General features: G+C 41.6%; 1 protein-coding gene across 1 annotated transcript in view; it reads left to right on the forward strand.

Moving 5' to 3' along the window:
• igf2bp3 (insulin-like growth factor 2 mRNA binding protein 3) overlaps positions 1–26,841 on the forward strand; it is a 208,836-nt gene that overhangs the window by 61,875 nt on the left and 120,120 nt on the right. The window contains exon 4 of the mRNA XM_070880958.1: positions 5,595–5,643. Coding sequence (XP_070737059.1) covers positions 5,595–5,643 — 49 coding nt within the window. The remainder of the gene's footprint in view (positions 1–5,594; positions 5,644–26,841) is intronic.

Consider the following 26,841-nt stretch of genomic DNA (forward strand, 5'->3'; position numbering starts at 1 on the left):
AATCAATTTTTGTTTGGAAACTTGAAGTAAGGATCAATGTGGTCATTTTACATGAACTGTTTTATGTGCTTTTTTTCCATTCGTTCCTGGGACGTGGACATGGGATATAGGCATTTATTGCCTATCCCTAATTACTTTTGAGAAGGTGATGAGTCATCACCTTAAACTACTGCAGTCCTTGAAGGTATTCCCATAGTGCTGTATGGGAGGGAGTTCCAGGATTTTGACCCAGCAAATAATGAAGGAACAGCGACATATTTCCAATGGTATGTAACTTGAAGGGAAACTTGCACGTAATGGTGTTTTCATGTGCCTGCTGTCCTTGTTCTTCTAGGTGGTAGAGGTCGTGGGTTTGGGAGGTGCTGTCAAAGAAGCCTTGGCGAGTTGCTTCAGTGCATCTTGTAGATGGTACACACTGCAACCATGGTGTGCCGATGGTGGAGCGAGTGAAGGTTTAAGGTGGTAGTTGGGGTGCCAATCAAGCGGGCTGCTTTGCCCTGGATGGTGTCGAACCTCTTGTTGGAGTAGCACTCATCCAGGAAAGTGGAGAGTATTCCATCGCACTTCTGACTTGTGCTTTTGTAGATGGTGGAAAGGCTTTGGGAGTCAGGAGGTGATTTACTCGCTACAGCCTATACCCAACCTCGGACCTGCTCTTGTGGCCACAGTATTTGTGGTTGGTCCAGTTAAGTTTCTGGTCAATGGTGATCCCCAGGATGTTGATGGTAATGGCGATGAATGTCAAGGAACGGTAGTTAGACACTGGCTTGTTGGCGATTTTCATTGCCTGGCATTTGTGTGGCGCGAATGTTACTTGCCACTTATCAGCCCAACCTGAATGTTGTCCAGGTCTTGCTACATTCGGGCATGACCTGCTTCATTATCTGAGGAGCTACAAATGGAACTGAACACTGCAATCATCAGTGAACATTCCCACTTCTGACCTTATGATGGAGGGAAAGTCATTGAAGCAACTGAAGATGGTTGGGCCTAGCACACTGCCCTGAGGAATTTCTGCAGCGATGTCCTGGGGCTGAGATGATTGACCTTCAACAACCACAACCATCTTCCTTTGTGCTAGGTCTGACTCCAACCAGTGGAGAGTTTTCTCCCTGATTCCCATTTGACTTCAATTTTACTAGGGCTCCTTGATGCCACACTCGGTCAAATGCTTGATGTCAAGGGCAGTCACTCTCGCCTCGCCTTTGGAATTTAGTTCCCTCGTCTGTTTGGACCAAGGCTTTAATGAGGTCAGGAGCCAAGTAGTCCTGGCAGACCCCAAACTGAGCATCAGAGAGCAGATTATTGGTGATAACACTGTCGACGACACCTTTCATCGCTTTGCTGATTGAGAGTAGACTGATGTGGTGGTTATATATAAATGTAATTAATTTCTGACTTTTGTAAAGCAACCTATCCCTGAAATACTTTCTGGGTTATAAGTGGAGCTGTTCACTGATAATTGCAGTGTTCAGTTCCTTTTCCAATCCCTCAGATAATGAAGCAGTCCATGCCTACATGCAGCAAGACCTGAACAACAACTAGGCTTGGTATGATGTGTGATGTGAATGTTACTTGCCACTTAAGTGCCAGGCAATGAACATCACCAAAGATAAAGTCTAACCATCTCCTCATTACATTCAATGCTATTACCATCAGCAAATCCCCCACCATCAACATGGTGTGATTGATCAGATACTCAACTGGACCAGTCACACACATACTGTGGTTATAAGAGCAGGTCGGATGCTTGGTATTCTCGGGCAAGTGGCTTGTAATTCTGACTTTCTCAAACCTCTCAACCACCTACAAGGTGCAAGTCAGGAGTGTGATGGAATACTCTCAATTTGCCTGGATGTGTGCAGCTGCAACAGCACTCTGGAAGCTCAACACCATCCAGGATGAAGCAGCCCCCTTGGTTGGCAGCACATTTACCATCGATGCAGCAAAGCTACAGTGTGTACCATATACAGGATACAATGCACCAATTCACCAAGGCTTTTTTGACAGCCCTTCCCAATCCCGTAATCTATATATTGCCAAACCTTCTTCATATCTGGGTCGAAATCTTGGAGCTTCCTGCTTAACAGCAGTGTGGGGGAGTACCTTCACCACATGGACTGTAGCGGTTCAAGAAGGCACACCTTCTCAAGGGCAGCTAGGGATTTGCAATAACTGCAGGCATTGCTGGTAGCGCCCATATCCCAAAAATGAATTTAAATTGTTTTTTTTTTTAAAAGAAAATTGGTTGTGCTTGCTTCAGTTGAGAGACTGCTAAAGCATTCGTAAGTTACTTAAAATCTTACATTTTCTTTTTGCTGGTTCAGGAATTGATCTGCTTGTGACTAACTGTTGCATTTAAGTTAATACTTCTAACACTAGGCGGCAGTCTCTTCAAACTGAAGTTTTAACATTTATTTTATATACCTGATTGTACTTTGCCCAAATAATCTTTTATATCCACATTGGTAGGTATTTTCAAACTTCAATGTGGTTTGTTTCCTGTTTTTTGTAATGTCGTGATGCACTCTTCAAAATGCAGATATGTTTAAACATTTTAAGATTAATGGTATAAAACTCTCGTATTTTAGAGGTACAAAGTTATGGATGGGCATTTAGTGGATTTCTGGCAATCTGTTTGAAAACTAGTTTTAGAAACTTTGTCTCGATGTACAGGTATTTTTTTTAAATGCTGTAACTAATGGGTTTTATTTTGGTTTATTTATGGTGCATCTACATTCTGATTTTAGATTGACTTTTTGGTTGGAGGCCTTGGTAAACCTAATGTTAAGATGGAAAATAGTTAAATTTGCACCCTCTATATTGTTATCAGAGTTTAGTTGCTCTCCTCATTTTTGGTGCATGGTGCTCGATTGAATGATACCATGAACTAAGTAATGAGCATGCCTGGAATTCAGGAAGTAAATCCCATTATCTGAATAAGATTCAATTCATTTCACAACGATCAAATGGCTTCTTGGGATTGTAAGACTTTGTGACCTAGGATGGATTTTGTTCAACGCTGTTGAAGTGTAGAGGCTACTTATATAAAACGTCTATTCCTAAATTAGGGAGTGAAAAAGAAACCGCTGCAATGAAATAACTAGGCAAAACCTGGAAATGCGCTTGGAATATATAGGGCATTCAGCTGTTTTCCACTTTTCCTGTTCGTTTCTCTTATTTTCCACTGCCTTTTTGTATTCCTCTGTACTCCATCTCTTTTATAGGTTATTAAACTTATGAACAAACAGCACCTTGGGAATATAAAGAATAGAGGCATTCCTAACCTTCACTTGCTCTGCTCTTTGTTTTGGTCATCCCTATAAAGAGCTAGTTTTTCTGGTTGTGACAAAGGGTCTCCAAAAGGTTAATCTGTTACTCCTTTCTTCAGATACCGACTATACTAATGGTACTTTGTTTTATGATGTAACTTACTGAATGATAAATCTTATCTAGGCACTAGCTACTTACTGTAGTTTTTTTCTTTTAAATGCTTGAAACAACATTTCAAAGATTTAAATTTGAGTTGTCGCAACCATTCTTTTTAAAAATTGAATTTTCAAACTGATGGCTGTGACTGAAAGCTTTACTTATTTTAAATGCTTTAACATGTTACCATGTTCAGGTTCAGCTGTTGATCCTAATTTAGTAACTCAAAATGTGAAATGACTAAAACAATTGCTATTTTTGTTTTGTGCAGTGAATTGTTCATTCAAGCATTTGCAATTCTTTCAGTATATTTTACATTTTAAAAACATTGACTCATTATGGTAAATCCAGTTAGCTTAATATGATTCCCCAACAGTTAACATTAATTTCGGTTTGGTGTTAACTGGATTTATTTGGGAAAATCAGAGAAATTAAAATTTCTAAGGAAGAAATAATTGCAATTGACTGGTTACTATTGAAATTTTAGCAGATCTTCACATACATGTTGGGTACATATGGGGTACTGAAGTTGCATGTTCAGCCATGAACTCATTGAATGGCGGTGCAGGCTAGAAGGGCCGAATGGCCTACTCCTGCACCTATTTTCTATGTTTCTATGTGTTCCATTAATGAGACAAGTGCTGCTCTGTTACAGCACACGTGGAGGTTTTTTTAACATAGCGTTTTTAGGCGAGATAGTTTGGCATATCTTTAGAACCACTTTCCCTCCCTCCCACTTCCCTTCTTCTTTCTCCTCTTCCCTGCCCCTTCCCCAGAAGAGCTTTCAGTCAACTATTTAATGTTAGTTGAGGTTGATTTTAATCTGTATTGAAAAAGGTTGAATTGGTTTCAATAAATCAAGCCACATTTTTGAAGTCTTCCTCCGTTGTATTGGCTTCTGTAGAATTAAGCACTATATCAGAGGCCAGTTCTAAATTTTCAAATTTTAGGCCTGCTTGCAGCAGAATAAGGCAACAATTCAATAAGGTTTTGATTGTATTTAGAGTTGGAAAATTGCTAAATGACTGATGGCTAAAAATGTGTTTTGTGTTGCTTTATGCATTCACATGCTGTCATTGTGGAGGTTCCTACCCCCAACTGGTATCATCAAAGTGTGCACATTGAGTCCATCAGTTGCAGATGAATCATGAAATGGAAGATAGTTTATAAAACAAATTTCTGCAGGATTATATTGGGTAAGAATCCTTTTCTTAATTAGCAATATTAGTATGTATCCCTTTTGCATTCAAAGCAATGTGCCAATGTGCCCTTTAGTGGTCAATTGTTATCCTTTTAAAGGTAGTATGGGAGGCGTCTTGTTGTTTGTTCAATTGACTGGACTATATCCGTTGTCACTAATCACAGCTCAGGTTGAGGTGGGCGCTATCACAGCCCGGGGGGGGATGGGCATGCGTGCGGAGAAGAGCGAGAGTGTTTGGAACATGAAAGGGTGGGAATGTTCCCTCTTTAAAAAGGTAACACTAATATGCAAAGGAACATGTACAAGATTTAAGTAATGCACATACATCTGTATTAGAGTAATAAATTAGTTTTCTTTCTGTGTAAGATTGTGTGTCGCCCCTCTTCGCACCCCCAAGAAGTCAGATGTTAGAGATTGTATTGCAATTCTTGGACGAGGGATAAATGCCATGCAAATTCATATCCAAGTTGTGCAGAACTCTTGGGTTATTGCAAATCATGGTGGTGTGTAGTTTTTTTATTTAGAGTAACCAATATTGAGAGTTTCACAACCATCTTGTTTGTGCTGGTATAAGTTTGTACTTCCTTTTCTGATTTTTTTTTTTGGTTGCTTTTTCAACTTTTGGCATCTCCATAGTGGCAGGTTTTACTTGTGCCATCTAGAACATTGCTGTGGGTAAGACTACAGGTGGGTTGTTTATCTACTGTATTTTGGGCTACAGGAATTTCAATGAAGAATGTATATAATCTTGAATCCTGGTGGTGTATGGTACCTTGGGCATGTACACTGAATGAGGTGTTGTCTTGAACAGTGGTGTGAAGCATGAATGTTGTGGGATGATGAAGGAAACTTTCATTTGAAACATATAAGCATCAATATTTATTTTGAAGATTTAACTACAAAAGGAAAAACCTATTTACTTTATTTGTTCTATTTCACAAATTATCTTTCCTTCTTTCTACAGGAGTCGGAAACTCCAGTTCAGGAATATACCCCCTCATTTGCAGTGGGAGGTAAGTGTATCGCTACGTCAGCATGTTTAGGAAACAGTTAGAATCGACTTTTAGATTTTTCCCCTCCTGCCTGTCTTAATATCTGTGGGAGACTTGAAAACTGTAAAAAAAGATTTAAGGGAAGGTGGTGTTAAACCAGCTGGAATTCCCCAGAAATTTAGTGAGATGGCAACACCAATTTTACCTCTGAATCGGCAGTGGTGGGAGGGGGGGTGGGGGTGGAAGGAAGCCGACAGCAAACTACCTGGCCCCCAGGAGCATGAGTCATGAGGGATTTTAACTCTTGTGCCTCATTAGTATTTTCTGATTTTCTGTCACTGACTCCCACCCGCGCCAGTGTCATGATTGGGGGGGGGTTCCGTGTCACCTTCGGGTACTGATGGAAACCATTCCTGGCAAGTTAAGTAAGGGACGGATGAAATAAGGAAAGTCTACAATAGGGGCATGGGAGGCCCAAGTTACTTTTATGGGGTCAGGCAGAGCAGGGCTGCCATCATGGAACCTTTCTTAAAAAATAAATACTGAACTTGGCCTCTTGTAGCCAAGTGTACAGCTGCCACAAGCTTTTGCTGACAGGTTTCAAATGATGTCATCCGAGTGCAACTTCACCATTTAAACTCTTTCTCCCCCCCCCACCACCCCACCCTCTGGGGGCAAGTAGCCTACCCGATTTCAGGTCAGTTTAAAATTGGAGGGTGGGAAGACCATATCGGGAATGCGGCATAAAACTGTCTCTCCTCCTCTCCTTCTCCCCCCCCACCCCCCCCCCCACCCCAGAACCTTTTGCTATATTAAGTTTCCCAGCAACACCATTCCTGCCATGTGGGAGATTAAAGTACCCCCTGGTGAGTAAGGGGAATGTAGTATTTCTGTACCTTGATCACCAGGAGGCTTTTGAGAAGATTTCACATCAGTAATCAGAATGTATTTTAAGAGATGAATTATAGCAGAGGCTACAAGCTGTCTACCCCAGGGATGATTTTGCTGTTTTTAATAAATTAATGACTTAAGTGAAAATATACTGAGTAAAATCTCCAACTCTGCACATGATGCCAAGGTAGGAGGCAGTGTAAATAATGCAGACAGATTCCAAAGAGCGTAGGTCTTTGAAGTAATTAGAATAATATGTGATAGCTGTCGTTCAGTAAGAGTGAATTGATTTTGAGAACAAGGAAGCAAAAGGAGTATGGAGCACTTGTTTCTTGTGTAGCATTTAAAAAGAAAATTTATAGTTTGTGATGTGGGTATAGTTGGCAAGTGTGGCATTTACTGGCTATCTCTAGTTGCCCCGAGAAGTTGGTGGTGGAGTGTATTATTCCTTGTAGTGGTTTGAATCAACTGAGTGGCTTGCTAGACCACTTCAGAAGGCTGTTAAAGACTCAGCCATGTTGGTGTCGGACTGGAGTCACATATACGCTGGACCAGGTAAGGATAGCAGGTTTCTTTCACTAAAGAACATGAGTGAACTAGTTGGGTTTTTCTGACAATCTGACAGCTTCATCGTCACTTTTACTGATAACAGGCCTTTTATTTCCAGAGGGGTTTTTTTTGCACCATTCAAATTCTTAAACTGCTATGGTGGGATTTAAGCTCCAGATTATGAGTCCAATAACATAAGCATTGATGATCCATCTCTGCCTCCTTCCGAGGTCCGCACCATCACAGAAACCAGTCTTCAGCCAATTAGATTGACTCCACTTGATATCAAAAAATGGCTGGGCGCACAGAATACAACAACAAAGGCTATGGGCTGCGACAACATCCTGGTTGTAGTGCTGAAGACTTGTACTCCAGATCTAGCTGTGCCTCTAACCAAGCTGTTCCGGTACAGCTACAACCCTGGCACCTACCCAACAATGTGGAAAATTACCCAGGTATGTCCTGGCCACAAAAGCAGGACAAATGCAATCTGGCCAATTACTGCCCCATCAGCCTTGTCTCAATCATCAGCAAAGTGATGGAAGGTGTCATCGACGATGCTATCAATTACTCACCAATAACCCACTCACCGATTCTCAGTTTGGGTTCCGCCAGGACCACTCTGCTCCTGACCTCTTTACAGCCTTGGTCCAAACATGGACAAATGAGCTGAATTCTAGAGGTGAGGTGAGGGTAATTGCCCTTGACATTAAGGCAGCATTTGAAAGTGATGCAGCGAGGAGTCCTAGTAAAATTGAATTCAATGGGAATCAGGGGAAAACTCTCCACTGTCTGGACTCATACGTAGCACAAAGGAAGATGTTTGTGGTTGTTGGAGGTCATTCATCCCAGCCCAAGGACATCGCTGCAGGAGCAGTGTCCTAGGCCCAACCATCTTCAGCTGCTTCATCAATGACCTTCCCTCCATCATAAGGTCAGAAATAGGATGTTCCCCAATGATTGCACATTGTTCAGTTCCATTCACAACTCCTCAGATAATGGAGCAGTCCATGCCTGCATGCAGCAAGATCTGGACGACATTCAGGCTTGGGCTGATAAGTGGCAAGTAACATTTGCGCCACACAAGTGCCAGGCAATGACCATCTCCAACAAGCGAGAGTCTAACCATCTCCCCATGACATTCAACAGCATTACCATTGCCGAATCCCCCACCATCAACATCCTGGGGGTTGGGGTCACCATTGACCAGAAAGTGGACTAACCACATAAATACTGTGGCAACAAGGGCAGGTCAGAGGGCTGGGTATTTTGTGGCATGTGACTCACCTCCTGACTCCCCAAATCCTCTCCACCTACAAGGCACAAGTCAGGAGTGTGATGGAATATTCTCCAGTTGCCTGGATGAATGCAGCTCCAACAACACAAGAAGCTCGACACCATCCAGCCCACTTCATTGGCACCCCATCCACCACCTTAAACATTCACTCTCTTGCCCCCCTCCCCCAGCACACTGGCTGAAGTGTGTACCATCTACAAGATTTTACGGTGGCAATTTTTCAAAATTTTTGATTTCAATAAGTTGCTCATTATGACGAAGGGTTCAAATACCAAGGCAGTTAAAAATTATGACGTTATCTGCAAGGGAAGTCGGGTAGAATTTTTTTTATCCAAATGTAATTGGGGAATACCATAAATTGAGTTCAAGAGACAGTTTATTTTAAGCATATGATGAGAAGGTTGGTAAGTGGGATTATCAACGAAAAAGGACTAGGCTCATTCAGTATAATTGTGTTTTGAGTATTGTGGCCTTTTCCTGTTCTAATCGCTGAACATGGATATCTGAAAGTTAGTCAGTGGTGCCATAGAGTTCAGACCAGATAATTGTGAATGGTTATATGGAAAACCGATTTGGTATTCAAACTAAATATATTAAAAGGTCAAAATGTTGCAGGCCAGCTTGGTGGGTTGAAAACAGGTGTCCGAATTCCTGGGATGAATGCAAAGTTTTAATTTTGTGACGGAATAAAAAGGATCTTCTATTTTAAAATACCGTGGAAGTTCAATAGAATTCAAAGGGAAGTTCTTTATCATATTTCAAATGATTTAGGGGAAAACTGACCACATTGTTTAAAAATTAGGCAGAGAAGGGAGCTTTACCCTATGAGAAATAAAAAATGTACATTAAGGCCTTTCCAGGCAGTTGAAACCGACAATTTATGATATTGCTCAGTATGCTGTGCAGTAGCTCCTTTGTATAGTGTCTTGGGTGTTTGAGACCCATAAATGCATTAGTTATGAGTTTCTCTTGTAATCTTTCACCCAAAAATGCAACACTATTGTGAAGGTTTGGAAAGGGCTGTCTCATCCGTTTATTAAATTGAGTAGGAAATATATTCTGAAAAGGGATATTTTAACACCTTGTATTTGACTATAAACTAGTCATGCCTTCCAATTGTTTTTGTAGGACCTTGGTGTGTGCAAAAAGGCAGTTGCATTTATGTGAAATTATATCATTTTGTTTTCTTTGCAGTACTTTAGAGTGTCCTAATGCACATGAGGGAGGCACTGTAGAAATGCAAGCTTTTTTTTTCATTTCACTGATGAAATTGAATAGAAATGTGTTTGATTTTCCAGTGGCTTGTTCTGCATCAGCCCCTAGTTACTCATCCCACAAATTACTTAAAACAAATTTTTCCAGAGATAGATATCCTTTGGTTAAGCTAGTTTCCTAGTGGTATAGGAACAAGATGATCACAGCCCATGTACTGGAAACTTTCTCCTTTTTTGTTGAACTCAAGTAGAGTAAAAGGAATCTATCTGTGGTCACCACTTTTATACTTGTACCACCTCTTTGTGTGTATCTCGACTCTGTGTGTGCATGTCTCCGCTTTCCATGTGAATGCCTGTGTCTCACATCCTTAACCCACCCCGGTGTGTCTTCTATGTAATTCATGGACCTAGAACTTTGAAGAAGAATAAGTATTGTCTACATTCAAACTTTCCCAAGATTATTCTATTTGGGTCTACGACATTGCCACTTTTTTTTTACATTTGTTCACTGGATGCTGTTAAGGCCACATTTATTGTCTAGTTGCCCAAAGGTGGGCTGTATCTGTAAATTACTGCATTCCTTGTGGTGATTGTTCTCCCATGATGATGTTGGGTAGGGAATTCCAAGATTTTTGATCCAGTGACAATGAAGACAGTGACTATGTCCAAGCCAGGATGATGTCTGAGTTGGGTGTGATGATGTACCCATGACATTGCTGCTTGGGAGGTGTTGAAGTAAGCTTGGTGAATTGCTGTAGTGCATCCTGCAAGTGGTGTAAGGTTCAGCCGCAATGTGTCAGTGGTGGATGGGTAGATGCTGCATCCACTGGCGGGAAGCTGACCAAGTGGACTGCGCTCTCCTGAAAAACATCAAGGTTCAAGTGTTGTGGCTGCACCGATCCATACAACATTATAAATGGTGATTATGCTTCAAAAGTACTTCATTGACTGTAAAGCAATTTGGAACATCTTGAGGTTGTGAAAAGCACTATATAATAATTTTTTCTGAGGGTGTGATGAAGTGAGCCACTCATCACCGTGTAATCTGCCTCCGTAGCCTGTTGCAGTCTTGTAGTCAGTGTTGGTGAGGTTGTTCCACAGTAAGCTCATGACCCTCTCCCAAAATTTAATGGGTGAAGGTCAGGGGAGGTGTTTGAGCTTTTTCCTAGTCATTGCTTTGTGACACACGTGCTGGATGTTGCCCAGGTCCTGCTATAGCTGATTGTTTGCTTCATTATTGGAGGAATGGACCTTAACACCTGAATTGTCAGTGAATAAGACGTTATAATGAAGGGAATGTCATTGATGAAGTAGCTGAAGATGGTTGGACCAAGGTCGCTGCACTTTGGCTGCGAGTCTTGCAGCTGCGATAATTAATTAATGGTCCTCCCAAGACCAAAAAAGTCACCCTGCTCGACAGTTTTTCCCTTGATCCCTGTTCACCACAATTTTGCTCGAACTTGTCATATGCAATGTTCCCGCTCATTTTTTTGGGTGCGCGCCCATTCATATAATCGCGTTTTTCCCACTTAAAAGCTGACAAGTGGACTGTGTGGGACCTCCAGATTGCTGCCTGGCTGAATGGGAACATTGGTCATATGCAGTCAAATTTTTTTTTGAATTAATTTTTGAGATGTGGACATTGCTGGCAAGGACAGTATTTATTGCCCCCCCCCTCTCTCTCTCTTCCCGCCCCTCCCCCCAGTTGCCCTTGAGAAGCCTTTTCTTCTTTTTCTCGCCTTTTTCTTGAGCCGCTTTGTAGAAGTTTGATATTACTGAGTGACTGGCTGGACCATTTCGAAGTCAACCAAGTTGGTGTTGGATTGAAGTCGCATATATGCCAAACTGGTTAAGAATGATTAAGGAAGGGAAGTTTTTCTTCCCTAAACGATATTAGTCAACCATTTCGGTGCTTGCAACAATCCAACGTTTTGTGGTCACTTTTACTAGTACCGCCTTTATATTAACCAGATATTTCTTGATCTGAATTTAAATTCCCAAACTACCATGGTGGGACTTGCATTCTCTAAATTATTAGTGCAGACTCTGAAGCATTTCCAAATCAATATTGGTTAACAATATTTTTCAGCATATAGGTGAAATGGGTTCACCTTTGAGAAGGTACAAGCACTGCCATTTGCATGAATTAAGTATACTGGTTATGCCTATGGATGCTACTTTCTCTTTCTTCCCCTACCCCAACTTTAAAAGGGATGGGCCAAATGTTTTAATTTTAGTATTTGCAAATTAATGTCCATTTTCTTTGGGTTCAGAATTTCATTTGATTCTCCTTCCTTCAAATATATTATAGTTTTGAAGTGTGTTTTGCTACAGAAAATATTGGCAAATACAGATTTAAGAAAGTGGGGTTCAAATTGACAGGGTATGAAAAACTGTGAGTAGAGCCTCTATTGCATCACTCAACAGCTCAAAATGCATGCTATCAGGGCCCAGTGACATATCCACCTTGTTCTGCTAATATTTTTAGCACTTGAAAAGAGCCAATCCCTTTTCAACAATTGCTTTAAAAATAGAACTTGGGCATTTCAAAGTGAGGGTTAAATTATGATGATTGGTTGCGTAAACTTGGCATTTTTCCCGGCCCCCAGGCTTGAGGTTGAGGGGGATCTAATTGAGGTGTTTATGGTGACAAACTGATTCGATGGGGGAGATGCAAGGAAACTATTTCCTCCGATGGGGAAATCCAGAACAAGACGGCATAATCTTAAAATTAGGCCATTTATGAGTGAAATCAGGAAGCACTTTTTGCACGTGAAAACCTGGATTTCTTTAATGTCTGTGCCATACTTTCACCCGCCACAATTAGACTTCTTCCTTCATTCTTGTGTGGTCCTACCCTCTTTAGCTATTTTACTTTTTATATGCTTGTAAGAGCCCTTCCTATTCCTTTTTAATCTCCCTATTATATTTTCTACATTCTGTATGATTATATTTAGAATTATTGGCCCCAGCTTCATCAAATGCCTCCCTTTTTAAGTTTCAGTTTAGTATTAGCCTCTCTCTCTCTCTCTCTCTCTCTCTCTTTATCCATGGAACTCTATTCTTTGCCCTCATTAATTTTGTATTCTATCCATGTCTTATTTGAAGGGAATTCCCATTGTTCATCCATCAACTTGTTTGCTAACTCTGCCGGTTAATTTTGGCCGGATCCATTCTCATCTTGCTGAACTTTGGCTTTCGAATCCTGCACTCTGCTATCCCTTTTTATTTTTGCATTGAACTTATGTTGTGGTTACTATTTCCTAATTATTTTGCTACTCTGTTTGCACGTTTTGTTTCCCAAAATTAAATCAAGCAATACTTCTTCTGGTTGCACTAAAAACATGCTGATCTTGAGACCAGCCTGGAATGCACTCTGAAAAACGATTCCTATTTTGGCCAAGTGCATTATCACTATTGCAGTCTATGTTGAGATAGTTAAAAGTCACCCTTTTTTATTCTGTTGGATATCTCTGAAATGTGCTGATTCTTCCTCATTTCGTTCTTGTTTGGCGGTCTTGTATTGCATCCTCAATTATATTATTTCCCATCCTATTTATTTTAAACTCTTCGTATGTATTCGGCCGTAACTCTCAGGACATCCTTGTGTTCTAGCGCTATGATGGAATCTGTTACTAACACTGCTGCCCACGCACCCCCACCCCCCACCCCAGCTGCTTTTTCACTCTCTGAAAATGTTATAACTAGGAATATTTAGTTCCCAGTCCTATCTAAATCTAAGCCCCATCTCTGACATAGCTGCTGTATCTTCATTGATATTGATGGTTTTATTCCAGCAACCTTGTTTTGAATTCTTTCTGCCACTCAATCCTCACTCAGTTTAAAAGAAAAATATTTCCTTTATTCATTCCTTTGGTCTTCTCACTTAATATTTTGATTTGCCTTACACCTTCTGCAACAATAATTTTATCTTGCTGCCTAATGGCCTCTTTCTTTTCCTTTTTCTCCTGAATATGAAGAATTGAGCAACATGTTTGTGCCATTAGCATTTGTTGTAACTTTGTCTTGCATGTAACCATGTCATCTGAACAAGTGAATTCTAATGATTTATGTAAACCAGGTAAGACCTACTTGACCAGAATAAATTTACAGGTTTGGTAGTAGTATTCTGCAAACCAATTAAATTGTTTCTTGTGCCCTTGGTTTGTATGAAACTCTTAAACTTTATGCCAATGAATGGGAAATGTTACTTTATAGATTTAACTTTGACACTATACTTCCTACATACCACACCTTTTGCCTTCTAGCTTGGATTTCGTTCTTAAAGTTTGTAACGAAAACTGTTTTTTGTTAGTGAATAAGGAGCTTGTTCAAACTAAGCAATGTATTTCTTCAAGTGTGGACTTTATTTTAGTCTAATCCAATTGGCAGCAGAAGCCTGTACTTGGATTGGTACCACACCCATTTCTGATGTGCTAGATGATTGGTGAAGAGTATATTGATATCATCTGAACAAATGACTTCTAAAGATTTGTGTAAATAAGGCATGACCTCCTTAACTAGAGTAAGTTACATTACAGGTTTGGAAAGCAACATAGAATCATAGAAATTTACAACACGGAAGGAGGCTAGCCAACCAAGAACTATCCAGCCTAATCCCACTTTCCAGCTCTTCATCTGTAGCCCTGTAGGTTATGGCACATCCAAGTATTTTTTAAACATGATGAGGGTTTCTGCCTCTACCACCCTTTCAGGCAGTGAGTTCCAAACCCCCACCACCCTCTGGATGAAGAAATTTCCCCTCATATCTCCTCTAAACCTCCCCCCAATTACTTTAAATCTGTGCCCCCTGGTTGTTGACCCCTCTGCCAAGGGAAACAGGTCCTTCCTATCCACTCTATCCAGGCCCCTCATAATTTTATACACCTTAATCAGGTCTCCCCTCAGCCTCCTCTGTTCCAAAGAAAATAGACCCAGCATCTCTAATCTTTCCTCATAGCCAAAATTCTCCAGTCCAGGCAACATTCTTGTAAATCTCCTCTGCACCTTTTCCAGTGCAATCACATCTTTCCTACACTGCAGTGACCAGAACTGCATACAGTACTCCAGCTGCGGCCTAACCAGTGTTCTATACAGTTCAAGCATAACCTCCTTGCTCTTGTATTCCATGCCTTGACTAATAAAGGCAAGTATTCCACATGCCGCCTTAATCACCTTATATACCTGGCCTGCTACCTTTTAGGGATCTGTGGACCTGTAGTCCAAGGTCCCTTTATTCCTCTACACTTTAATGGGCATGTTTTGAATCCACAGTTACTGAATTAAATTCATAGTAGTTTAAATTCAATTTAAATGTTTGTGTAATGACGTGGATTGAGAACTGGTTGGCAGACAGGAAGCAAAGATTAGGAGTAAATGGGTACTTTTCAGAATGGCAGGCAGTGACTAGTGGGGTACCGCAAGGTTCTGCGCTGGGCCCCAGCTGTTTACATTATACATTAATGATTTAGACGAGGGGATTAAATGTAGTATCTCCAAATTTGCGGATGACACTAAGTTGGGTGGCAGTGTGAGCTGCGAGGAGGATGCTATGAGGCTGCAGAGTGACTTGGATAGGTTAGGTGAGTGGGCAAATGCATGGCAGATGAAGTATAATGTGGATAAATGTGAGGTTATCCACTTTGGTGGTAAAAACAGAGAGACAGACTATTATCTGAATGGTGACAGATTAGGAAAAGGGGAGGTGCAACGAGACCTGGGTGTCATGGTTCATCAGTCATTGAAGGTTGACATGCAGGTACAGCAGGCGGTTAAGAAAGCAAATGGCATGTTGGCCTTCATAGCGAGGGGATTTGAGTACAGGGGCAGGGAGGTGTTACTACAATTGTACAGGGCCTTGGTGAGGCCACACCTGGAGTATTGTGTACAGTTTTGGTCTCCTAACTTGAGGAAGGACATTCTTGCTATTGATGGAGTGCAGCGAAGGTTCACCAGACTGATTCCTGGGATGGCGGGACTGACATATCAAGAAAGACTGGATCAATTGGGCTTGTATTCACTGGAGTTCAGAAGAATGAGAGGGGATCTCATAGAAACGTTGAAAATTCTGACGGGTTTAGACAGGTTAGATGCAGGAAAAATGTTCCCAATGTTGGGGGAAGTCCAGAACCAGGGGTCACAGTCTAAGGATAAGGGGTAAGCCATTTAGGACCGAGATGAGGAGAAACTTCTTCACCCAGAGAGTGGTGAACCTGTGGAATTCTCTACCACAGAAAGTTGTTGAGGCCAATTCACTAAATATATTCAAAAAGGAGTTAGATGTAGTCCTTACTACTAGAGGGATCAAGGGGTATGGCTAGAAAGCAGGAATGGGGTACTGAAGTTGCATGTTCAGCCATGAACTCATTGAATGGTGGTGCAGGCTCGAAGGGCCAAATGGCCTACTCCTGCACCTATTTTCTATGTTTCTAAGTGTATAAGTGTAAATGTTTAATACATGTAACCAGAGATACTAAGACAGGGATTTGATTTATGTGAAATATTTGGCTCATTAATCTTGACTTGTTAATTTGGAAAGCAAATTTTCTGACGGTCTGTCAACATTCTGATTTTAATGCCTTATTTTAGCTGTGCTCAACATTGTGTATCTCACTTTTGAGTACTCATTTAGGTTTGATGTTTGGATTCAGTGCCACCATAAATTGCAATTTAAATTTAAAAAAAGAAAGAAGTCTTGTGTATACTTTGTGCCTTTTACAACTGCAGGACAACCCAAAGTGCTTCACAGCCAATTCAATACTTGTGAAGTGCAGTCACTGTTGCAGGGTATTGTGGAAGCCGATTTACCCACAGCCAAATCCCACAAACAACAAATGACCAGACATTCTATTTGCGATGTGATTGAGTGATAAATATTAGTTGGGAGAATTCTCTTCTTCTCTTCAAATAGTGCCAGGGAATATTTTGCGATCATCATGTGGCACATCAGTTTAAACCCTCTGAGAGATGGCACCTCTGACAGTGCAGCTCTCCCTCAGTACTGCATTGAAGTGTCAGCCCAGCTATATGGGCTGATTTTTTGCCTATTCATTCATGGGATGTGGGTGTTGCTGGCAAGGTCAGCATTTATTGCCCAATCCTAATTGACCGTGATTTGTGTTGCATTTAGCTGACAATTATTCAAATTCATGAGTTGTTTGGAGCCTTTTAGAATGTTGAGTTAGGCCAATTAATTCCTGTTGACTACAAGAAGAAATTGCTATAAAAAAAAAGGCTTGGATAAAGGCTACAATATAATTGTTTAGTATATAAATTTTTACCACTTATTTTCATTTGAGCTAGTTTGTATATCTACTGTTTAATTATATTAAATTATGTATATTACATATTTGTTTAAATCTAAAGTGAACTCTGATGGTCATCTGCCTTTGCAAAATGGAATAAAGTTCCTGTAAAGGTACAGGATCATTTCAGTAGCTCAGAAAATGTTTATATTTATACATAAAGTTACAACACCGACTGGTTGAGGCAAATGGCTTGTTTCCAAGTTGGTGTGTATTCTCCAGGAGCAAATGGTCCTAACCACACATACCTGCCCTTTTCCCATATCGCTATACCCTTTCCTTCATGGGGCTTGTTCTCAGAAACCTAGCTTGATATTCATGCTCATGGAGACAATAAGGGCTACGACGCACCAATGAGTAATCGGAAGATGTAGAAGTACAGGTACAGTGTCGAAAATCTGGAGTTCCGAAATTCGGAATGTTCCGAATCTGAACACTGGGCCGGTCCGTGGTGAGGTTGTCCGGAATCTGGAAAATGTTCCAAAATCCAAACTCTCCGCCGGATCTCGGGGCCCACCTTACCCGGTCTCATGGGTGGGGGCAACCTGCCCGGCCTCGGGGGCCTACCTCGCTGGATCTCTCCTTGTAACGGTAACTTTTTCATTTTATATTCTGCCACATGGTTCATGCCTTTTATCACAGCGGTAATTTCCTCTGCCACTTCATCAACACATATCTCTAACTCACAAGCTACCGCAGCCATGTCCTCAATGCTCACCAGGTCAGTAACATCTTCCATAGTGTTCCGGATGCTCAACCGGATCTGCACAACAAACCCTGATGCATTCATATTTTTAATGATCATGCGATTCCGTTCCAGTTTCATCAATGGCAGGCGTTTCCGGTTTCGGGACGTCGGAAAGACGTTCTGAAATCCGGAAATACCTGAACCTCGGCTCAGGCGTTTCAGGATTCGGGATGTCGGAAAGACGTCCCGAATTCCGGAAATACCTAGAATCCGGAACCTCGGTCCCGATGCTTCCGGATTTTCGACACTGTACTTGTATTCAGTAAGAAGGGTTTAAAAAAATGTAATTAATTATTCTGTGTAAATGCAGGTCCCTTCTTCCTATCTCATCCCAATAATGTTTTGGTCTGAATATAGTTTAATTCACTCGTGCTATTTTTTTAACGTATCCTAAGCAAAATACATGAGTTTTCTATATTCAATTCCAATTCAGCAATGATTCTCCAGAGAATTATTTATGCAGCATAGCAGGGAGGAAGAAAGAATGAAACAACTCTGAATTTTGGACAGAAATCTTGCAAAGTACAGAGCATTGTCTTGTTCCCCTTGCTTACAAATCCAACAAACTTGCGAACCTATGGATGCATTCCTTTTACAAGTTTCTACCAAGATTGGGTGGATGTGGTGAAAGTTAAGAAGCATGTATATTCGTAACCCATTATTATCTACTATCCTTGGAACTTTAAAATCCCCGGGTACATTTTCCTTTGCTCAGACTTTCTATCCTTTGGAAAGACTGATGTAGACTGAAATAGATGGTTTGTAGTGTCAGCTGTTTCAGCATATCTGCCCTGGCCATGGAATTGAGAAACCATTCATTTGAGTTGGTGCAACAATGTTAACCTGCAGACTATCCTTGGCAATTGGACTTTGATGGAACTTGCACTGATCTGAGCAGTTAATATATAAACTTGAAAGTTATGAGGCTGCTTTTAAGAATACACTGACTCATCCAGTCCTTTTTGGACTTTTCCCTGAAGAATAATTGGGAAAGTAAAGATCACAGTAATGATGGGATTGGTTGGGGAAGCATTGTAGGATAACATAAGGTATTAAAATGGATAAAATTGCACCTTCCACTTCATCTTCAAGTGACTGGAAATTTCTGATAAAATTGGAGAAGTTTAAACAATAGATTCAAGTGTGTGCAGTAGATGTAAAAAGCAAAAAAAAACTTAGTGATGGCATTCATTTTCCTACATGCTGGGCAAGGAGTATTAAATATTTAGAACTTCAACTTTGAAAGGTGCTAATCTGGCACTGGCTGTTAACTATCTAGAGCCCAAAATGAATGTTGCCTATAATGGAAAGTATTTTTGGACCAGAATTAAGAGTGTGCATTAACACCTGTGAATTTGGGGAACTAATACTAACTAATAAAGGGCAGCATAATTTATGGAATATTGAATTGTCCCCAAAGAGGAGCTGTTGTGAGCGCAAGAAATAACAGACAAGGCAATTAAGAGGCAAGTCAAATGATTGGGTCCATTTCTCTCACTGCACATTCAGGAAGCAGTTAGGGAGAAATGAAGCAGTCAAATGAATACTGGAATTGTATCCCTCAATGCTGAAGGTAGGAAAAGAAAGGGAAAACTGAGTGATCCGAAACAGAACATAGACCCAAAAGTTGCCCAGCCTCAAAGCATATAGCACAAGTTACCATTGTACATAACTGTACTGGCCCCTGAATGGAGCAAACCTTCCATAAATTGATGTGTGTTAACCATCGTATTGTCCATCAATATGTAGAATTTGTACCAATTGCAGAACAGGCAAAATCAAGTGCGAGAAAAGTCACTTCAGGTTCTTGATGTGGATCTAGTAACAGCAAGTCTTACCAGATACAGTTACTACTATTATGGATGGATAAAGGTGATCTACTTAAACAGGAGACTGTCCCTCGTGGTTTGGAGATGGCTGCTGTATGCCTTTCTCTGTATGCTTGTGCTAAAACCTAGACTGGCTTGATGATTCTGAAATAGTGTATTTGATGATGCTGTCGATCAGATGTACCTGAAGCGTTGATAAATGTAGCTTGAAATTTAAAAATGGGTTCTTGTAACTAGAGGAAGAGGCCCACTACAGTATTTGAAAGTTATTGCAGGAATTCTATATATACAGTATACTTAACTAGATGATATAAGTGTGCGCAAATGGTTCCATTGAGATCAAAAGCCGATTTGCTCAGCAGCATCAGTATCTGATATGACCCAATAGTTGGATTGTGAGTATGTAGACAATTCTTCTTAAAAATTTGCCAGGTGGACAGAGTGAACCCAATTTTGTGTTGCTGGGGAAAATATTCCTTTCTAAAATATGGCACATCTGGAAACCCGTCATTCAAAGTAGTTGGATGGTTTAATGCCACTGAAAAGTAAACTAACCTAACAGCCTCCACTGAGCTTACTCCCTTCCTTCTTCCTTCCCCCTCCTCCCACCAATTAACTCACAATTTTGTCCCAGTTAAGTGCTAATCTGAAATTCTAAAGCCCAGGCTGTATTTAAAAAAAATTGAGTTTTCTTTTGTGTTGCCAATTCTGCATTTGTGGAATGGAAATAGTTATCTGGCTCACATCACAGAGGATTTCTCTTAGTTCCAGGATAACAGCTATTACTGGTTACTCTATGAATTGCCAAAAGTTTTGTGTAAAGTTCTGGGTTTCTGGGAGATATTAAACATACCAGCATCTGGTAGCGATGGAAGTAGTTCATCTGTTTATTTATTTTATTTATTTATTTGCAATTTGAAATATATGCAAATTAATAGAAACATAGATTTCAACTTAATGGGCTCAAATTTCCCCAGGAGTTGCCCCATTTTTTTTGGAGTAGGTAGGTTTTTTTGGAGTAACTTAAGTCGCCAATTTCCTCATTTAACTTGCTCCAGCGTAAGTCAGTTAGTTAGGTTTTTTTCTAGTTTATTTTTTTCTCTCCAAAAGGGGGCGTGATGCGCCTCTTTTGGCCATGGAAGCAAATTTGGCCAGCTCAAAGTTACTCCAAACTAACTTAAGCCAGTGTATGTGGCCACTTTTGTAGGCACAGAAAAACCTTCCTTACGTTTAAGAAATCAGTGCAGGTAGCCAGAGATGGTGGGGGTGGGGGAAGAGGTGAGTTCGAGGATTCTAAAGGGGAAGGTAAGTTAGAGGATTCTAAAGCACTAAACACCTTCACAACATCTTCAGCACAACAGCTGCACAACATCATCAAAAATAAATGAAAGATAAATCAGCTACTGAAAATAGAGCAGTCCTACCTTGCCGACTGTAGAACACACCGGCTAGCCCTCCCGCCAGGGCTAAGGGCGGCAGGTATGCATGACTACGGGTGAGGGATTTTTACTTTTTACAGTTGTTCCTAAATGTTGTGTGGCCCTAATGGAACATGATTCAGTTTTAATGCAAAATATCTTTTATTGGATATTTTACGAATGCACTTCAACAACAACAACAACAACAGCAAAGAAAGGCTGCACCCATCCCTCACCCACATCTCGGGGAAAGTGCACTTCCTCATAGGGTCGGTGATGGTAGTGGGGGGGGGGCGCGGTTTGGGGGCCCGGCTTGGGTCTCACCGGTGGCTGGTGCGTGGATTGAAGTGGGAGTGGCATTTGAGTATCCGGCCTTTGTGCCCTTATTGCAGCAGCTAGCTCCCTCATGGCATCTGCCATCGTTGGCACACCCTCTGAAATGCCCGCCCTCAGTTCACGTATAAGTGCTGATATTTCTCCCGACAGTGTCGCCACGTCATCACGCACCCCACTGACGGTCGCCATGAGTGATCGTTTAAGGGCATTGGTCTCCTCACTCAATGACATAACCTGATTAACATCTGATGAAGGCTGCATCTCAGGAGAGACTGGTCAGCTTCTCCTTCCCCTCGCTGTGGGTCTGCCTAGTGGCACCCCTCCAGTGCAAGGTGCAGGCTGGGACGGTGGGGCACTGGGTGTTCCAACATGCATTTCACCACCGCCACTGGGACCTTCAAACTCGCAACGTGTGAAACCATGGAATGTCGCCGTGGAGCTCATGGAGGTTTCTGGCAGTGTGATGCCCTGTACTATGGACTGATCCATATCACAATCAGCGTTCGCCCGTGAACACATTTCCATGGATCCCTCCCCCCTCCACCCGCCTTGGTCTGGAGCGCACGCACCTGGATCTTCTGGTGGATCTTAAGGATGTTCAGGATTGTCGTCGTCTTCTGCAAAAAAACAACAGAACAGTCAAATGGTTAGCAGCACAGGAGAGGACAGGATGGGTGGCATGAGTAGTCTCACATGTAGCAGGCCAGTCAGCAGGTTGATTTGAAGGGTGACGATGCATTTTAATGATTCACCCTCACCCACGCATGTAGGTCCAGCTTGTGCAGAGCAGATTCTTTTTCTGCAGGTGCGACTCAGCAAGGCAGCGCCCCTCTGTTCCAGGGGTGATAGTTGGTGCAGATTTGGCGGCCCTCCTCCTGTTCGAAGTCATTCCTTTTTGATGTGGGCCAATTTCTTCTGCAAAGATGAAAATATAACTTTTCACACATGGAGCGCTTCTGATGGGTGGGACATATACGGATGGTCACATTTACAATTGCAATTCCATTTAAAGATGAAGATATTACTTATACTCACTACTTGACCAATGTCCTGCCATTTCTTTTTGCACTGGCTTCCAGATCTTGCGGTATTCATCCCTGCGGAGTATTCTTCTGCAACTAGGTTCCATCGCCTTCTCATTTCTTTGGGCGGAACTTTTGTGGGACCACTCTTACTGATATCCAGCTCCTGCCATCTCTCCTCAGTGACAGTGACTAGTTTCTCCACTTCCTCATGGAGGAAATTCTTTGTTCTTGTTGCACACTCTTGCGTCATTAGTGTATTGGACTTGCATTCGGGTAATCTTGAAAAATCACAATTCTCACCTTTCTTCCACCTATGTAGCACTCTTTTCCACTCCCTCAGCCACCCAAAAATCACTATTCACACCTCACCTTTATATATGGTCCGTTGCCAATGCTGCTGAGGCACTGAGGACACTTTCCCTTTAATTGGCTGATTGCCAGGCTTCCTGCTCCATTGCACATGCGCGCACGCTCAAACGGACATGTGTCCTCCTGCCGGCACTCGGAGATGCTGGGCCCAAGCCCTGCCCCCCTGCCAGCTGTGCTGAGCGAGCACGGCCCAAGCTCCACCCCCTGCAGGTTTCTCAGCACCCCGCCACGGGACCACCGCGATCCAGGAACGGCCAAATTGTCCCGATAAGTTTTCGGCGCGTTTTTTCCCCCACGATGTCGGCGTACCATGGCTAACTACGCCACTCTTAAGCGGCTGGGAAAATTTGGACCCAATATGTGGTCCTTTTTTTCTTTACGCATCAATGGACCCAAGATGAAGAAAAGCTTGGGCACCACCAGACTAGCTACTTTTGGGATATGTTTGCATCATTTTTGTAAAACATTTACTACAGAACTGCTGTGTTGGGAAAGTTGCTTCTTTTGAAATGTTGCAAGAAAAAAAGAAAGACTTAAATCTATATAGCCTTTCATGACCTCAGGGCATCCCAAAGCACTTTCCAGCCAAGGAAGTACTTTTGTAGAGTAGTCACTGTTGTAATGTAGGAAATGTAGCAGCCATTTTGTACACAGCAAGGTCCCACAAAAGGCCATATGATGATTACCAGAGCATCATTTTGCATTGAGTGTCACCCTAGATTAATTGCTCAAGTCCATGGAGTGGTACTTGAAGCCACAACCTTTTGACTTAGGCAAGAGTGGTACCATTGGGTCATGACAGGAGATTTCTCAGTCGTATTTTTTCCAGACATTTACCATCTGTTGGGGTAAAAAGACGACTTTTCTTCAAGGTGGACTCCCTGATATAAGGAATCGACACCCGCCCATATAGCGACCACAGAATCACTCAATCGAAACCTTGGTTTAACCGGTTTTTATTCAAGCAGGCAGGGGAAGAGTTCCAATGCACCCTTCTAAGAACAGAGGTTTCTACATTGACAGTTATACATTTTCTGAGGTGTGCGACCCTCCAACAAAACCACCGATTAGCCTCCTGCTATCAGCGAAGTTACATTGATTCGTTGACCCTTATCAGACTGGCTCTGAGTGGTTCCCCCAACCTTTCCATCTTCCATCACCTGTCAGTCTTATGGAATGTGTTTGTTCGGTGGTGTCAACTTTGCCTCAGTTCCTCATGACATTTTGATTAACTTTGTTTCCCAAGGTGGTGCCTCCTTATCCCTCTCCCAAGAACTCGAGTCAAAACTGCCAGTCAATACTATAATCTATGTTCCCCAAACAGCTTACTCTACTGTCCTTGGCAAGTATTGTTCTGTACTGAATCTTCTATCAGTCTGTGCTGGGGTTCAATGCATTTACCAGCAAGCTTTGCTTTTTAGCTGTTCTCCATTTTAAAACCCATTTTGTGTGAATTTTATAAGCGAGCTTTACATGCATACAAGCGAATGTCTACTTCCACTTTGACAATATTTTATCCCCTTAAAATACTATGCCCCCATACATCATCACTGTAAAGATGATGACATCTACTATATGAATACTAGCAGGACAGGGTTGGGATCGTGCAACCTGTGCAATTGCACGGGTCCCCGTGCAGGTCCCATGTGTTTATAAATATAAAATAAAATGCGCCTAAATCTAAATGTTTTCATTTAACATTTTTAAAATGCATTTCAATTTGAATTATTTTATTTACATTCAGTAACATACTTCCTGAGAGAGTTACAACTTTGCGATGAGTTTGAAATCAGGAGTACACTCTCAACTAAATCTAATATGGAACAGGAGATGGTATAACAGCCAACAGTGAATGAACATTGATCTAAAGCGATCATAAGGTGATCAAGTTCAACATAGTGTTTGAAAGGGAGAAACGTGAAACAGCTACTAAGAATTTAGATTTAGGTAAGACTGACTTCAAGGCCAAAGGTGAGCAGCGGAAACGTTACAAGGACACCCTCAAAGCCTCCCTGATAAAGTGTGACATCCCCACTGACATCTGGGAGTCCCTGGCCAAAGACCGCCCTAAGTGGAGAAAGTGCATCCGGGAGGGCACTGAGCACCTCGAGTCTCAACGCCGAGAACGTGCAGAAATCAAGCGCAGGCAGCGGAAAGAGCATGCGGCAAACCAATCCCACCCACCACTTCCCTCAACGACTATCTGTCCCACCTGTGACAGAGTCTGTGGCTCTCGTATTGGACTGTTCAGCTACCAAAGAACTCACTTCAGGATTGGAAGCAAGTCTTTCCTCGATTCCGAGGGACTGCCTATGATGATGAAATAAGAATAGGGAGACTGAACGACTTGAATATTCAGCTAATCAATGAGCCAGCACGGATTTGTAAAAGTTAGGTCATGCCTGACGAAACGGATTTAATTTTTTAAAGCAGTGACTAAAGTAGTGGACAGTGGAATGTCTATGGATGTTATTTATATGGACTTCCAGAAGGCATCTGATAAAGTCCCTCATTGGAGACTGTTAGCTAACGTTGAAGCTAATGGAATTGAAGGAAAATTATTGACCTGGTGAGGAAATTGGCTGAGCAGCAAGAGACAGAGAGTAGGGATAAAGGGCAGGTATTCTAGTTGGCAGGATGTGACTAGTGTCCCGCAGGAATCTGTGCTGGGGCCTCAACTATTCGCTGTTTATTAACGACTTGGATGGTGAGATAGAAAGCCATATATCCAAATTTGGCAATGACAGCAAAGGTGTAGATGGCATTGCAGGCAGTGTAGATGAAAGTATAAAATTACAAAGATATATAGGCAAAAGTGTGGCAAATGGATATCAGTGTTGGTAAATGTGAGGTCATCCAGTTTGGACTTAAAAAGGATAGAACAGTGTATGTTCTAAATGGTGAAAAGCTAAAAACTTTGGATGTCCAAATAGACGTGGGTGTATAGGTACATAGAAAATTAAAATTTCATAAATAGTTACAGAAAATAATCAAAAAGGACTAGAATACAAGGGGGTAAAAGTTAGAATCCTAGATTGGTTATAGCACAGAAGAAGGCCATTCGGCCTGTCGAGCCCGTGCCGACTCTCTGCTAGTTCTACTTCCCTGCCCTTTCCCTGTAGTCCTGCAATTTTTTATTAGAGTTTTATAAGTTATGCTGCAGCGATACAAAGCCTTGGTTAGACCACACCTAGAATATTGAGAGTCTGAGCACCACACCTGAGGAAGATATATTGGTCTTGGGAGTGCAGCGCATGTTTACAAGAATAATACCTGCACTCCATGGGGTTAAATTTCGAGGAGAAGATTACACATACTAAGGTTATATTTCCTGGAATTGAGTAGGTTAAGGGGTTATCTGATTGAAGTTTTCAAAATATTAAGGGGAACTGATAGGGTAGATAGAGAGAAACTATTTCCGCTGGTTGGGGATTCTAGGATTAGGGGGCATAGCCTAAAAATTGGAGCCAGACCTTTCAGAAGTGAAATTGGGAAACACACACAGTGGTAGAAGTTTGGAACTCTTCCACAAATGGCAATTGAAGTTAGATCAATTGTTAATTTTAAATCTTAGATTTTTGTTAACTAAAGGTATTAAGGAATAAGGGCAAAGGCAGGTATATGGAGTTGGGTCACAGATCAGCCATGAATGACGGAATAGACTCAAGGGGCTAAATGGCTTACTCATGTTTCTATGTTCCCTAACTCTGCTTGATTTTTGTAAATTACATTTTTTCACCCCTCGATGATGGCATGCTACTTCGTATCAAATAAAATCAATCATTGGCATCCAGCTCATCTGATAAATGTGGTTGTGCCTAATTATTTCCCCAACTCTGTAAATTTTCTCTGCAAACCACTGCCCTTCAACAAATATCATAATAAAGTAATTGAATAGCCGTCCTCTCTTAATCATTTTTAAAGTTTTGCTGGGATTTCAACAGTTCTGTGTCCATCTGCCTCCCACACCCCTCTGCATTCCAGCCTGACTCTCATAGACGATGCATCCTCTGACTGCACCTGTGTGATATTAATAATCTTTTATTTAATTCTGTTGTCTAGCTCACTTTTTGGATAGGGAAGTTCATTTCTCCGATTCCACTTGTTTCCCAAAAGCAACTCTTTGGAGCAAAGGCCTTTCCCAGTTACATCTTACAGGTTTAAAATTTGTATTTCTTTCCATAAGTGTAATCTGTTGTGCTGGTGAGCTTGCTGTCCCCTCTGACTTGGTGACTAATA

The sequence above is a fragment of the Pristiophorus japonicus genome, chromosome 5, assembly GCF_044704955.1.
Source record: "Pristiophorus japonicus isolate sPriJap1 chromosome 5, sPriJap1.hap1, whole genome shotgun sequence".
Lineage (NCBI taxonomy): Eukaryota > Metazoa > Chordata > Chondrichthyes > Pristiophoridae > Pristiophorus > Pristiophorus japonicus.